This window comes from Salvia hispanica, chromosome 2, assembly GCF_029641045.1.
Source record: "Salvia hispanica isolate PSC_SH4W2 chromosome 2, Shi_PSC_v1, whole genome shotgun sequence".
NCBI classification, from domain to species: Eukaryota; Viridiplantae; Streptophyta; class Magnoliopsida; order Lamiales; family Lamiaceae; genus Salvia; species Salvia hispanica.
The window spans coordinates 25759747-25772317 of NC_142693.1; the positions used below are offsets into that span (position 1 = coordinate 25759747).

At 37.5% G+C, this 12571-nt stretch overlaps 2 protein-coding genes and 1 pseudogene across 2 annotated transcripts; all 3 read right to left on the bottom strand.

The window, feature by feature from the left end:
• Positions 1-299: 299 nt before the first annotated feature.
• On the bottom strand, positions 300-2409 carry LOC125213742 (cytochrome P450 736A117-like). Its single transcript, XM_048114485.2, has 3 exons — positions 2102-2409; positions 1103-1703; positions 300-930 (listed from the first exon to the last, which is right to left on the bottom strand). The coding sequence occupies exons 1-3, from the start codon at positions 2389-2391 to the stop codon at positions 325-327; spliced, it is 1497 nt and encodes a 498-aa protein (XP_047970442.2). The 5' UTR covers positions 2392-2409; the 3' UTR covers positions 300-324.
• A 1387-nt stretch (positions 2410-3796) lies between these two features.
• Positions 3797-5995, bottom strand: LOC148931930 (uncharacterized; annotated as a pseudogene).
• A 3444-nt stretch (positions 5996-9439) lies between these two features.
• LOC148931931 (cytochrome P450 736A117-like) lies at positions 9440-11512 on the bottom strand. Its single transcript, XM_089063569.1, has 3 exons — positions 11223-11512; positions 10200-10791; positions 9440-10045 (listed from the first exon to the last, which is right to left on the bottom strand). The coding sequence occupies exons 1-3, from the start codon at positions 11510-11512 to the stop codon at positions 9440-9442; spliced, it is 1488 nt and encodes a 495-aa protein (XP_088919695.1).
• Between the last annotated feature and the right edge of the window lie 1059 nt (positions 11513-12571).

Genomic DNA, 12571 nt, shown 5'->3' on the forward strand with positions numbered 1-12571 from the left:
AAACAAATATTAATGTATATGATTCTATATTGTGGCTTTAAGAAAAGTTCTGAATAGATATAAAGAAATATCTAAAATATCAAGCTACAATTTGTTATCATGCAATAAGAGCTCCTTTTTCAATTTTGGTACATTTATCAATAAGAGTTTTCTTTCACTTTTATTATAAATGATAAATACACCTACATTCCGCTATTTCATTCAATTCATATTTTATTATAAAAACTATATTACATCAAACTTTTTCAACCCATGTTTCTTAAAATATGAGCCAGAGAAAGGGACTCCTAATCATGTATAGAGAAAGTATACAATTTGTCGAAATTATTGAGGATGAGAGGCAAGTGTAAGAAGAGGGACAACTTTATTGGGAGCGATTGCCGAGCTCTCAGTCATGTCCAAGTGTTTTGGCAAAATCCCATTAGGCAATTTCCAGTCAAACTTTTGCATAAGATTGGCTAACACAAGCTCCATTGTAGCCGTAGCATATCCAATCCCTGGGCATCCCCTTCTTCCGGTTCCGAACGGGATAAATTCGAAATCTTGGCCTTTGAAATCTCTCGAAGAATTCAAGAATCTTTCCGGCATAAACTTGTCCGGATCGTCCCACGAGACGAGTTCCCTCCCAATGGCCCATATGTTGACCATCATCATGGTTCCGGCTGCAACGTCGTACCCCTTGATCTGCACATCCTTGCTTGCGAGTCTTGGTGAAAGCGGGAATGTTGGATGGAGACGCATGTTTTCCTTGATCACGGCCTTCATATAATCCATTTTCTCGAGATCATCTTGTGTTATGTGCTTCTTCTGTTTAACGACACCTCGTACCTCGGATTGCAACTTCTCCATCACCCTAGGATGTCGTAAGAGTTCTGACATAATCCATTCCAAAGATGTGGAGATTGAATCAGTTCCGCCAACAAATACATCCTGTATATATATCCAAGTCAATAAAAATATTTAGTGGAGTGAGAGAGAGAAAGAGAGAGAGGAGAGGGGGATGGTTTAGGGTTCAGGATTTAGAGTTCAGTGTTTAGAGTTCAGGGTCTTTGTGAGAAAGAGAGAGAGCAAAATATTTAGTGGCGAGAGAGAGATAGATTACCACAAGCAATGCTTTAACGGTATCTCGATCCATGGAGGCATCTTGATTGTAGATTTGGAGCAAAATATCCAGAAAATCTTCTTCTTCTTGTTCTTCTCCTTCAGTTTTGCCTTTGGCCTTGACCAAGTGCTGGCGGTCTTGAATCACACTCTCCAAAATTTGATCTATCTCTTTGGCAGTGGTGTCAATCCTCTTATCAAAACCATTAACACGACCAATCCATCCAAGCCACGGGATAAAATCACCAACATAAATCTCCCCAACAAGCCCCATAAAAACCCTAATCAAACGCAAGAACTTCTTCCCGTTCTCCGTCTCACTGTATCTCCTACCGAAGCTGGACCTAAAAATCACTTGCCCATTCAACTCCTCAATCAGCCTCCTCAAATCCACGGGAGCCAACACATCAACGCACCCCTCGATCCTCTTCACCAGAAGGGCCGCCTCTTCCTCCCTTATGCACCCGAAAGACCGAACCCTCTTGTTGCTCAGCATCTGCAGGACGAATATGCTCCTTATCTGGCGCCAGTATTCGCCGTAGGGGGAGCTGGTGACGTCCTTGCAGCCGTAGCACAACTTGCTCATTGCCTTGAATGGGGGCCTGTTGGCAGGGGCGCACGCAGAAATTTATTTTGTTAGGGGATAAAATTCAATTTGGAATTTTGAAAAACAGGTCCATAACAAATGAAATCCTTGTCGGAGTGGTCCTTTTTTGACGGTTCCATTAAAAAACGAACGGTCATGCCACTGTGCAATTAGCGTTGATTGTTAGTTTTTTGGCTGAACCGTAAAAAAAGGACTCCTTCGATGACATTTTCATTTGTTATGGGCCTGTTTTTCAAAAAGTGAATGTTTTGGACTAAATTCATATTTTGGTCTTATATTTAGGACAAAAATTGACCTTTGCTCTTGTAATTAACAAAATACTGAAAATTCGACAATAGTACACAAATAAAAAAAATTTTAAAATTTTAAAATGTAGAGTAGTTTCTCCCTTGCCTGTTGGAGAAGTTGGTGTCGTGGGTTTTCATGACCTCGCGGGCCGTCTCTGCGGATGAGACGACCAGGACGGGGACGCTCCCGAAGCGGAGGAGCATCAGGGGGCCGTGTATTTGGGCGAGTGAGTGGAGGCTGCGGTGAGGGTGCGAGGTGAGTTGATGTAGGTTTCCGATTATCGGTAGCTTTGAGGGAGAAGGGGGGAGGTTTTTTTTGGTTGAGGATTTGAGGAAGATTTGGGTAATGGACCATAGCAAGATTAGAGAAACTAGAGATGTGAGGATCAACTCCATTTCTTACTTCTTCACTTCATCAATGGCTTATTTATGGATCAATAATTGTAGCCAACTTAATTGGAAATACATAATCGGTTCATTTCATTATTAGAGGAATCACAAACATGATCATATAATATGGGAGTGACTAAATGACAAGAAGAGCTAAGTAGCTAGAGACAAACTTGGTATATGATTCTCTAGTCCAAACAACTATCAAAACTCAACTATACCATGTGATGCTTGAATGAGTAAAGACAAATTTAAAGTGGTATATTTTTATTTGAATAAAATATTAACTTAAAAAGAATATTTTTATCGGTTGTTACATACTCCCGTTCACGAAGATAGTCTAACTTTTTTTTATTAATGTCCGTCTAGCAAAATTGGTCTCATTTCTATTTAATAGTTTTTCTCCATAATTAATTTATATTAATCACGTTATGCACATTCTCAACTCATTCCGGACATGAAATAAATGCTCCTTCCGTCCTTCAAAAATAGGGACTTTTGAGATGACACAAGTTTTGATATGAAATTGGTAAATTTATAGTAAGATATAAGAGAGATAGAAAGAAAAAAATGATTAGAATATTATTAGTAAAAAAAGTGGGGCTCATCTCGTAGAAATATAAACATTTACTATAAATAGAATTTTGTATTAGCAGAATAAGTATAATTTTTTTCTAGGTCTAATAAATAATTTTACCAAAAGCATCACGTAAATTGAATTTGTTTTATTTTATGCTTAGCATAACAAAACTAATATACTTATGTACCTAATGAAATTTGCAAAAGAATTTGTGTTTGGGCTTTGTCTCCGAACCAAGTTTAAGTGCTGGAATTTGTTTTGGGCTTGAAAGAGGTGCCTTCAGTTTTAAAATGCTTGTAGCCAAAAGTCCCGGGTTCAAATCCGCTTAACGCTTCTGTTCATTTAACAACAAAAAAGAATGAAAGTTAGAAGTTTAGACAAAGAATTTGTTTTATCACGTATTATACTACTCCCTCCGTTTTTAAATTTTGTCACATTTTGATTGGACACTTATTCTAAAAAATGTACTCTAGAAAGTGGATTTAATCCAACTAAGGTCAAACTACCATTTAATCCAAAAAGCCCAACTAAGGTCAAACTACCATTAAATCCAAAAGGCCCAACTAAGGATCTAGCCCAATTTCACAGCTGGCCCGTCAAGCTTAGACCGGTCCACTATGATAACTAAATAAGCATAACCGTACATGGTTGGCTTATCATAAAATTACTACCCCACCTATCCTATTATTAGGAGTCTCGGTTGAGTTCGACAAGATAGTTAATTCTACAGTGTAATAAATAGCAGAAGTACATGATTGGGTATAGTGCAATTACTTTCTACAGAAAGTACAAACAGTTTGTAGTCTTCATGCCATCTAATTTTTCTTATACTCATCTTAATCCTAACCGACCGCGAGAACGAGGAACAAATTGCCCCACTGAACACTCCAATGTCCATGGTGGTATCTCCCAGTAGTCCTGGTGCCTAAGTGAACGAAAACCAAAAGAATACTGTTTCACCCAATTTGACTTCAAATAGTTCTTACTCACAAGGCGTAGAATGTTATCTCCTCGATCTCTAGCAACTGCCGCAGCGTGAGAACAAGGCAACCTCCACATCTGCCATTTCCCACAACTACACCTTTTTCTCAAATACTTGACCTCATAAGAGTTTCCACCCTTCCCTTTGGATCGTGCTTCCGATAAGACATCATACCTGCCCTCCAGAGTGTTGACTCGTCTAACCACATGTTTTCGGCCTCTTGCATCATTTTCAGTCAATTTGTCATGCGCCCACGGAGTCAACTCAGTTTGGCATTGTGCCGCTTCTGTTGATCTTGTCTGGAACCACTTAATTGTTCTCCAAAATGTTAAATCGATACAAGCCCTAATAGGTAGATCTCTGGCTCATTTCAAGACGTTGTTATATGCCTCTACCATGTTCGTCGTTGCTTCACCCCATCTACGACCTTTGTCGTATGCCATTGTCCATTGCTCTGCATCAATACGCCCAAGGTACTCAACTGCCTCTGGGCTAACATTCCCTAGGTGGCGTCTTTTCCTGAAATATTTTCTCACCTTTGTGGCTATCCCCATTTTCCACACTAGACCCTTCACCCTCACACCCTTGTGATGCTGCAACACATTTTTTCGTACATGTACTAAGCAAAATCGGTGTATTCCTCGGGGTGGTTGTTCCCATATATCAGACTCCATTGCATTCAACATTCCTGGGTGTCTATCAGATATAATGCAAACATCTCTATCGCCTTTCATAACATGAAGTTTGATTAACTTCATAAACCAATTCCAACTATCACTTGTTTCATTATCAACAATTGCATAAGCAACAGGTAAACACTTCTTGTTTGCATCAAATCCAACAGCGCAAAGAAGTTTACCTTTGAGTCTGCCCCGCAAATGAGTTCCGTCAACTGCTAGCACTGGCTTGCAAAGCTGAAAAGCCTCTACACACGGCCCGAATGCCCAAAATACATACTTGAAAAACTTTCGTGTCTCGGTACTATGTCGTTCATCATGATGCCACTCAACAATTGTTCTACGGGTGCGCTTCTGCAACTCAATCATATAACTAGGCAAATCTTCGAATGATGACTCCCATCCACCAAAAGCAAGCTCTATAGCCATCCTCCGGGCATACCATGCTTTCTTGTAGGATATTTCAACATGATACTTTTGCTTCACATCCTCAATAATGGAATTAGGCGTATACCCGGGGTCCTTTAGAATATGATGCTTAACACACAAAGCCACCATATCTGATGAGACGTTGGCGTGGTCCCTGGAGTTGGGATTACCTACACAAGTGTGTCTATCAGTCCATTGTCTGATTTCCCATTTGTGGTCGTGCTTCCTCAATGTTGCTCGAAGTTTCCAAATACAACCTGTTTGATTGTGTCGTCTCCTATTTGAGCTCGTGCTCTCCGACTCTTTGGGTGGCTTCAAAGTTTTGCATTCCACATTCCACTTTGTTGGTTTACTTTCCACCACGTAGTATTCTTTTGTGGATGACTCCAAATGCCACAAAGTAACAGCAGTCTTCAATTGTAGCTTGGTATCAAATTTGGTTCCTAACCCAATCCGTGTAGGATTCTTCTCACCCCAAAACCAACTGCTAGATTCGGAATCATCATGGTTACTTTCATAGTAATTACCTTCTGTCGTCGGTAGAGTACGAAAATAAGATAACCCTGGATGCTCATACTCCTGCTCACTTGGCGGGACTACTGGGACGTACCTACGAGGCACATTCAATGTCTCATTGTCGGATGCATCTTGGTTTGCTTCTGATTCTTCACTCAATTCAGGTGGGGTTGTTGATTTTTCTGACACAAGGTCTTTAGATTCAGAATCGTCACTAACTTCATTATGGGGAGATAGTCCCCCATCCCCAAAACGAGACCCACCATCCCCAAAGCCAGGCCCATCATCCCCAAAACCATGCCCATCATCCCCAAAACGAGACCCACCATCCCCAAAGCCAGGCCCACCCATCATCTCCAAAACCATGCCCATCATCCCCAACATTAGCCGGATCGTGACTAACTTCATTATGTCCAGATGGCCCATCATCATATTGTACTCTATCTTGAACTTGTCGTTGTCCCCTTCTAGATTGATAGACAACGACCGTATGTGGAGTACGTTGTTGTGCTAAATTAGCTTGATAGTCAACAAATAACTCAATTTGACCTGATTGAATAGTTGTTGCAAACATATCCCTCATATATGCATCGCAAAGTCGAACGCCCACAAAATGATATCCATTACCCACTTGAATTGCACGTTTCCATGTCAAACTAATCATATACTCACTCACATTGATTCCAATGCAATCACATATTCTGCTAACCAACTCATTATATGGAACAAACTCATCTAAGACAAGATATGCATTTGCTACGGGTGGCTCATAAGACAAACCAATTCCTCCAATTTGTACTATTCTTCCATCCCAATATAAAAGGACTCAAATAGATTCTGTGTCCATAATCCTGCAATACATACACAACTTTATCTCAAAATTTAAATAATTAAAAATAAACTATATACCAAATCTTACAAATTAACAATTCAAAAGACACTACTTACCAAATCTTAGTATTTAATAACACACATTGAACATACAATTTATACCAACAACCTTAAATTTTTTTTTTTAGCCACAAACCCTAGAATCACAATTTTCACCATAAACTATGGATATAATGCTAAATTAAGAAGAAAGCACGTAACTTACCTTGAGGGAGAAATAATTAGATGAATTTGGGCGATTTATGCAAGAATTGGACGAAAATGTGGCATTCTTGGAAGGGATTCGCGGGCAAGGAGGCTGGAGTTCGCGCAGAGGGCAGAATGCTTCTGCCCCCGATTCTGTTCTGGCCTAATTTTAATCAAGGGGAGAAACGCATTCTTAGAATGCGTTTCTCGACTCCGTTTTTTCTTTTTAATCGCGAATAAAACCGAGCTTAAATACGCATTCTTAGAATGCGCAACACCTATTTACAGAAATAAAAAAAAGCTAGCCTATTGGTGGAACCATTTTTGTAGAAGACCCCATTTATAGAATTTAGCCACGACTAACAGAAGTATAAAGTGTGTAACATCCTAATTTTCATAAAAATTGTAAAGACTGAAACATTAAAATGAAAGACTGGTAGTTAATTGCCACCCACCGCCAATGATTGTATGATGACATCTAAGTCACACACAAACGAACAAAAAATAAAACTAAAATAAGTCGATGAATAACATGGTGTTTTGAAGAAACGGTTGCGTTCAATGACGGACCCAGAAAATATAACCCATGGGGTTGGATACAATACATGATTAATAATAATAATTTTTAAATAGTTATTTTAATAATAAATATAACAAATAATTATTTTTAAAAAATTTAAATTATGTAGTCATATGTTATGTTTTGAATGAATGATATATATCTATATTTAACAAAATCTACTCAAAAATTTCTCTCATTTGTAATAGTATTAATTGAATGTTTCCCTCTAGATATATATTAAGATATTTTCCAATCATACACCTCCCTTGTAATAGTATTAATTGAATGTTTCCCTCTAGATATATATTAAGATATTTTCCAATCATACACCTCCCTTCGTATTTTTGCTGCTTATTCAAAAATTTCAGAAAATATATTTTCAGTGATGTTATAAGCTTACATTAAAGTTATATTTAAATATTATAAAAATAATAAGCACTTTATAATTTATCACTAATTTTAAAATTTAATAAATGAAATAAAAATAGAATGAAATTACGTTAATAACATATATACTCTGTAATGATTATGGTGACTTAATCTATAACATAAGTAATCTAATTAATTAAGCCATCAATATGACCGACTAATTTTATATTTTAATAATTGGCCGTGATGCTCTTTCATCTAATTTAATTATTAAAATAATTGAAAATAAAAGAAGTGGAATCGTTCCTCTATTTTCGGTTCTATTTTTACCGTCTCTCTCCTCCATCCCCAATCTCTCCTTATTATTCCAACCGATTCATCGTCTCCGTTACTCGGTGGAGGTTTACCGTGTGGGGTCGGAGATGCTGCTGCATGGGTCGGAGGTCATAAAAAATGAAGTTTCTCGGCAGCCTCATCGGACGGCGGTGGGGTCGGTCGACCCCACCCGACCCCACCTACATCCGTCGTTGGTTGCGTTAGTGTGCTAACTAATTTATAATAATAATTAATAACTTTTTTATTCTGTGTATTAAAATTATCAATACAAAGACATAATTATATCAATATAACATGTAAATTTAAATATCAATACAAAAACATAAGTTTATCAACATAAGAATATTGATGAATTTATGTCCTTGTAGTTATTACTATAAATTAGTTAATGTTTGATCGCACCTTTGAACAGCAAGTCAAAAATTAATCTATTTTATTATTTTAGCTTGTCCATCAAAATTAATCTTTTTGTATTTTACAGAAAATTTTTACTATTTTAACTATTTTTTCTATTTCTCTCATGTTTTATTAATTTTTCATTAAAATTCGTATCATCCCCAAAATCTTTTATTTTACGAGATGAAGGGAGTATTACTTCATTAAACTCCCTATAAGCACTCAAGATTTGAAAAATACACATTATGTCGAAGAGCAATATATGAAAGACTCTGTACTTATACACCTAATTAATTTCGAGTCAAAGATTTGGGAGGAAATCCCTTGCTAAAAAAGGAAAGATCTATATGAAGGAACGGGAGTGGTTCCCGTGAGAACTTTTTTAAAATGAGAATTGGAAATCATATCGGTTCTTTGATACATTTATATTACTTCCTCCGTCTCATATTAGGAGTTCCATTTGAGTTCGACATGAGTTTAAAGAAATATAAAGGAAAGTCGGTGAAAAAAGATATGTGAGTCCTATTATTGATTTTATAATAAAATGTGAGTGAAAAAGATTAGTGGAATGTGCGGCCTATTACCATTAATGGAATATTTCAACCGAGACTCTTAAAGTGAGACACTCAAAAGTGGTAAACCAGGACTGCTAAAGTGGGACATATGAAGTAGTTAACATCATAAAATATATCTATTCTTGATATTCATACAAGAACTAATATTAATGTATATGGTTCTGTATTGTGGCTTTTCCATTTTGGTACATTTTTCAGTTTTCTTTCACTTTTTTTTTTATTGTAAATGATAAATACACCTACATTCCACTAATTCATTCAACTCATATTTTATTATAAAAACTACTCCCTCTGTCCCAAAAAATTGTCACACTTGTGGGACGGCATGAGATTTTAGGAGGTTTTGTTTTGTGTGCTAAATGAAGAGAGAAAATATAATTTTTATATTCATATGAGAGAGAACTTTTTTCCAAAAAAGGAAATGTGACATCTTTTGTAGGACAAATTAAAAAAGGAAAGTGTGACATCTTTTATGGAACGGAGGGAGTATATTACATCAAACTTTTTCGACTCACGTTTCTCAAAATATGAGCTACAGTATATAACTTATCGAAATTATTGAGCATGAGAGGCAAGTGCAAGAAGAGGGAGGGCTTTAGTGGTAGTGATTCCCGAGCTCTCAGTCATGTCCAAGTGTTTTGGCAAAATCCCATTAGGCAATTTCCAGTCAAACTTTTGCATGAGATTGGCTAACACAAGCTCCATAGTAGCTGTAGCATATGCAATCCCAGGGCATCCCCTTCTTCCGGTTCCAAATGGGATAAACTCGAAATCTTGGCCTTTGAAATCTCTCGAAGAATTCAAGAATCTTTCCGGCATAAACTTGTCCGGTTCGTCCCACGAGACGAGTTCCCTCCCAATGGCCCATGTGTTGACCATCACCATGGTTCCGGCTGCAACGTCGTACCCCTTGATCTGCACATCCCTGCTTGCGAGTCTCGGTGAGAGTGGGAATGTTGGATGGAGACGCATGTTTTCCTTGATCACAGCCTTCATATAACCCATTTTCTCGAGATCATCTTGCGTTATGTGCTTCTTTTGTTTAACGACACCTCGTACCTCGGATTGCAACTTCTCCATCACCCTAGAATGTTGTAAGAGTTCCGACATAATCCATTCCAAAGATGTGGAGATTGAATCAGTTCCACCAACAAAAACATCCTGTATATATATCCAAGTCAACAAAAATATGAGAGAGAGTTTTTACAAACTCAATTCCCACAACGGTTGTGAAAACAACTGATGTGGGGTATATAAACTAGTGGGATGAGTTCTCCTGTCTGGTCTATATGAGAGAGAGAGAGAGAGTTTTTACCAAAAGCAAGGCTTTAATGCTATCTCGATCCATGGAGGCATCTTGGTTGTAGATTTGGAGCAAAATATCCAGAAAATCTTCTTCTTCTCCTTCAGTTTTGCCCTTGGCCTTGACCAAGCGTTGGCGGTCTTCAATCACACTCTCCAAAACTCGATCTATTTCTTTGGCAGTGGTGTCAACCCTTTCATTGAAACCATTAACCCGACCAATCCATCCAAGCCACGGTATAAAATCACCAACATAAATCTCCCCAACAAGCCCCATAAAAACCCTAATCAAACGCAAGAACTTCTTCCCGTTCTCCGTCTCACTGTATCTCTCACCGAAGCAGGACCTGAAAATCACTTGGCCATTCATCTCCTCAATCAGCCTCCTCAGATCCACGGGGGCCAAGGCGGTGACACACCCCTCGATCCTTTCCACTAGAATCGCCGCCTCTTCCTCCCTTATGCACCCGAAGGACCGAACCCTTTTGTTGCTTAGCATCTGCAGGACGAATATGCTCCTTATCTGGCGCCAGTATTCGCCGTAGGGGGAGCTGGTGACGTCTTTACTGCCGTAGCACAGCTTGCTCAGAGCCTTGAACTGGGGCCTGTTGGCAGGGGCGCACACATAAATTTATTTTGTTAGGGGCTAGAGTTCAATTTGAAATTTTGAGAAAATAATTACCCTATGTCTTATTGTAATTAACAAAATACTGAAAATTCAACAATAATACACAAATAAAAAAATTACTCCCTCCGTCCATGAATAAATGGACCATATTTAACCGGCTCGGGTGGACTTTATAAAGAAAAGTGGATAGAAAAAGTTAATGGAATGTGAGTCCTACTTTTATATATTAGTTTTATAATAAAATGTAAGTGGAATGAGTTAGTGGAACGGAGGTCCACTTACTAAATATAGTAAAAGTGAAATGGGACATTTATTGGCGGACGGACGAAAAAGAAAAAATAGGACATTTTATGGTGTGAACGGATAGAGTAAAATTTTAAATTGCATGTAGACTAGTATTGCCATTGCCTGTTGTAGAAGTTGGTGTCGTGGGTTTTCATGACCTCGCGGGCCGCGTCTGAGGAGGAGACGACCAGGACGGGGACGCTCCCGAAGCGCAGGAGCATGAGGGGGCCATGTATTTGGGCGAGGGAGTGGAGGCCGCGGTGAGGGTGCGAGGTGAGCTGGTGTAGGTTTCCGATTATCGGTAGCTTTGAGGGGGAAGGGGGGAGGTTTTTTATGGTTGAGGATTTGAGGAAGAATTGGGTAATGGACCACAGCAAGATTAGAGAAACTAGAGATGTGAGGATCAACTCCATTTCTTACTTCTTCACTTCATATAACTAGTTAATTTGGCTTATTTATAGATCAATGATTGTGAGCAATTACTATTGATAAATATTGGCAAATAGCCAACTTGGGTAACTTGGAAAATTACATAATCGGTTCATTTAGGTTAAATAACAAACGTGATCATATAATATGGGAGAGTGACAAATGACAAAAAGAGCTAAGTAGCTAGGTACAAACTTGGTATATGATTCTCTAGTCCAAATAACTATCAAAAGTCAACTATACCATGTGATGCTTGAATGAGTAAAGACAAATTAAAATGATGTGGCAAGACATACAAATGCAATTGGTAATTTTTTTTATTGAAATAAAATATTAACTTAAAAAAGGATAGTTGTTAGTTGTTACATTTTTTTTATTGATATTAAATATTAACTTAAAAAAAATATCCTTGTTAGTTGTTTCATGCGAATGGATCCCTTGCTATGATTTACACAGTAAGGGCTGCTGTGGAACTAAACGCAGCCAATTTCACTCAAAACGCAAACTTCCCTTCTATTAAATTCATGAATAGTGATAAAATTATTTTAATACTCCATTTATTACTAAAAAAATCCTAATATATAGGAATATAATGATACACCATTAGTTTGGGTGCTGTCTTGTGATCCGCACAGTAGCACGTTTTTCAATTATAATGATAATATTATTATATTCAATACCAATATATAAAAATATTATATTAAGAAAAATACAGATACTACTCCCTCTATTTTTTTAAAATAGCAACTATTTTTAATTTGGATTATTTCTTAAAAATAAAAACTTTAGAATCTTTCTATTTTAGGACATGGACCCCACAATTTACTAACTCTACTTTCTCTAATTTTTCTTTTCTTCTCTCTTATTTTACTCATTTTTCTTTTCCTCTCACTTACTTTACCAATTTTTCTCACTTACTCTACTAATTGTGCATTATAATCCGTGCCGTTTCAATGTTTCTTTTTTTGAATATGGAGGGAGTATTAATTTAGGTGTTGTCTTGTAAGCTGGAACAGTGATAAATAAAAAGGAAGATGCGTTTT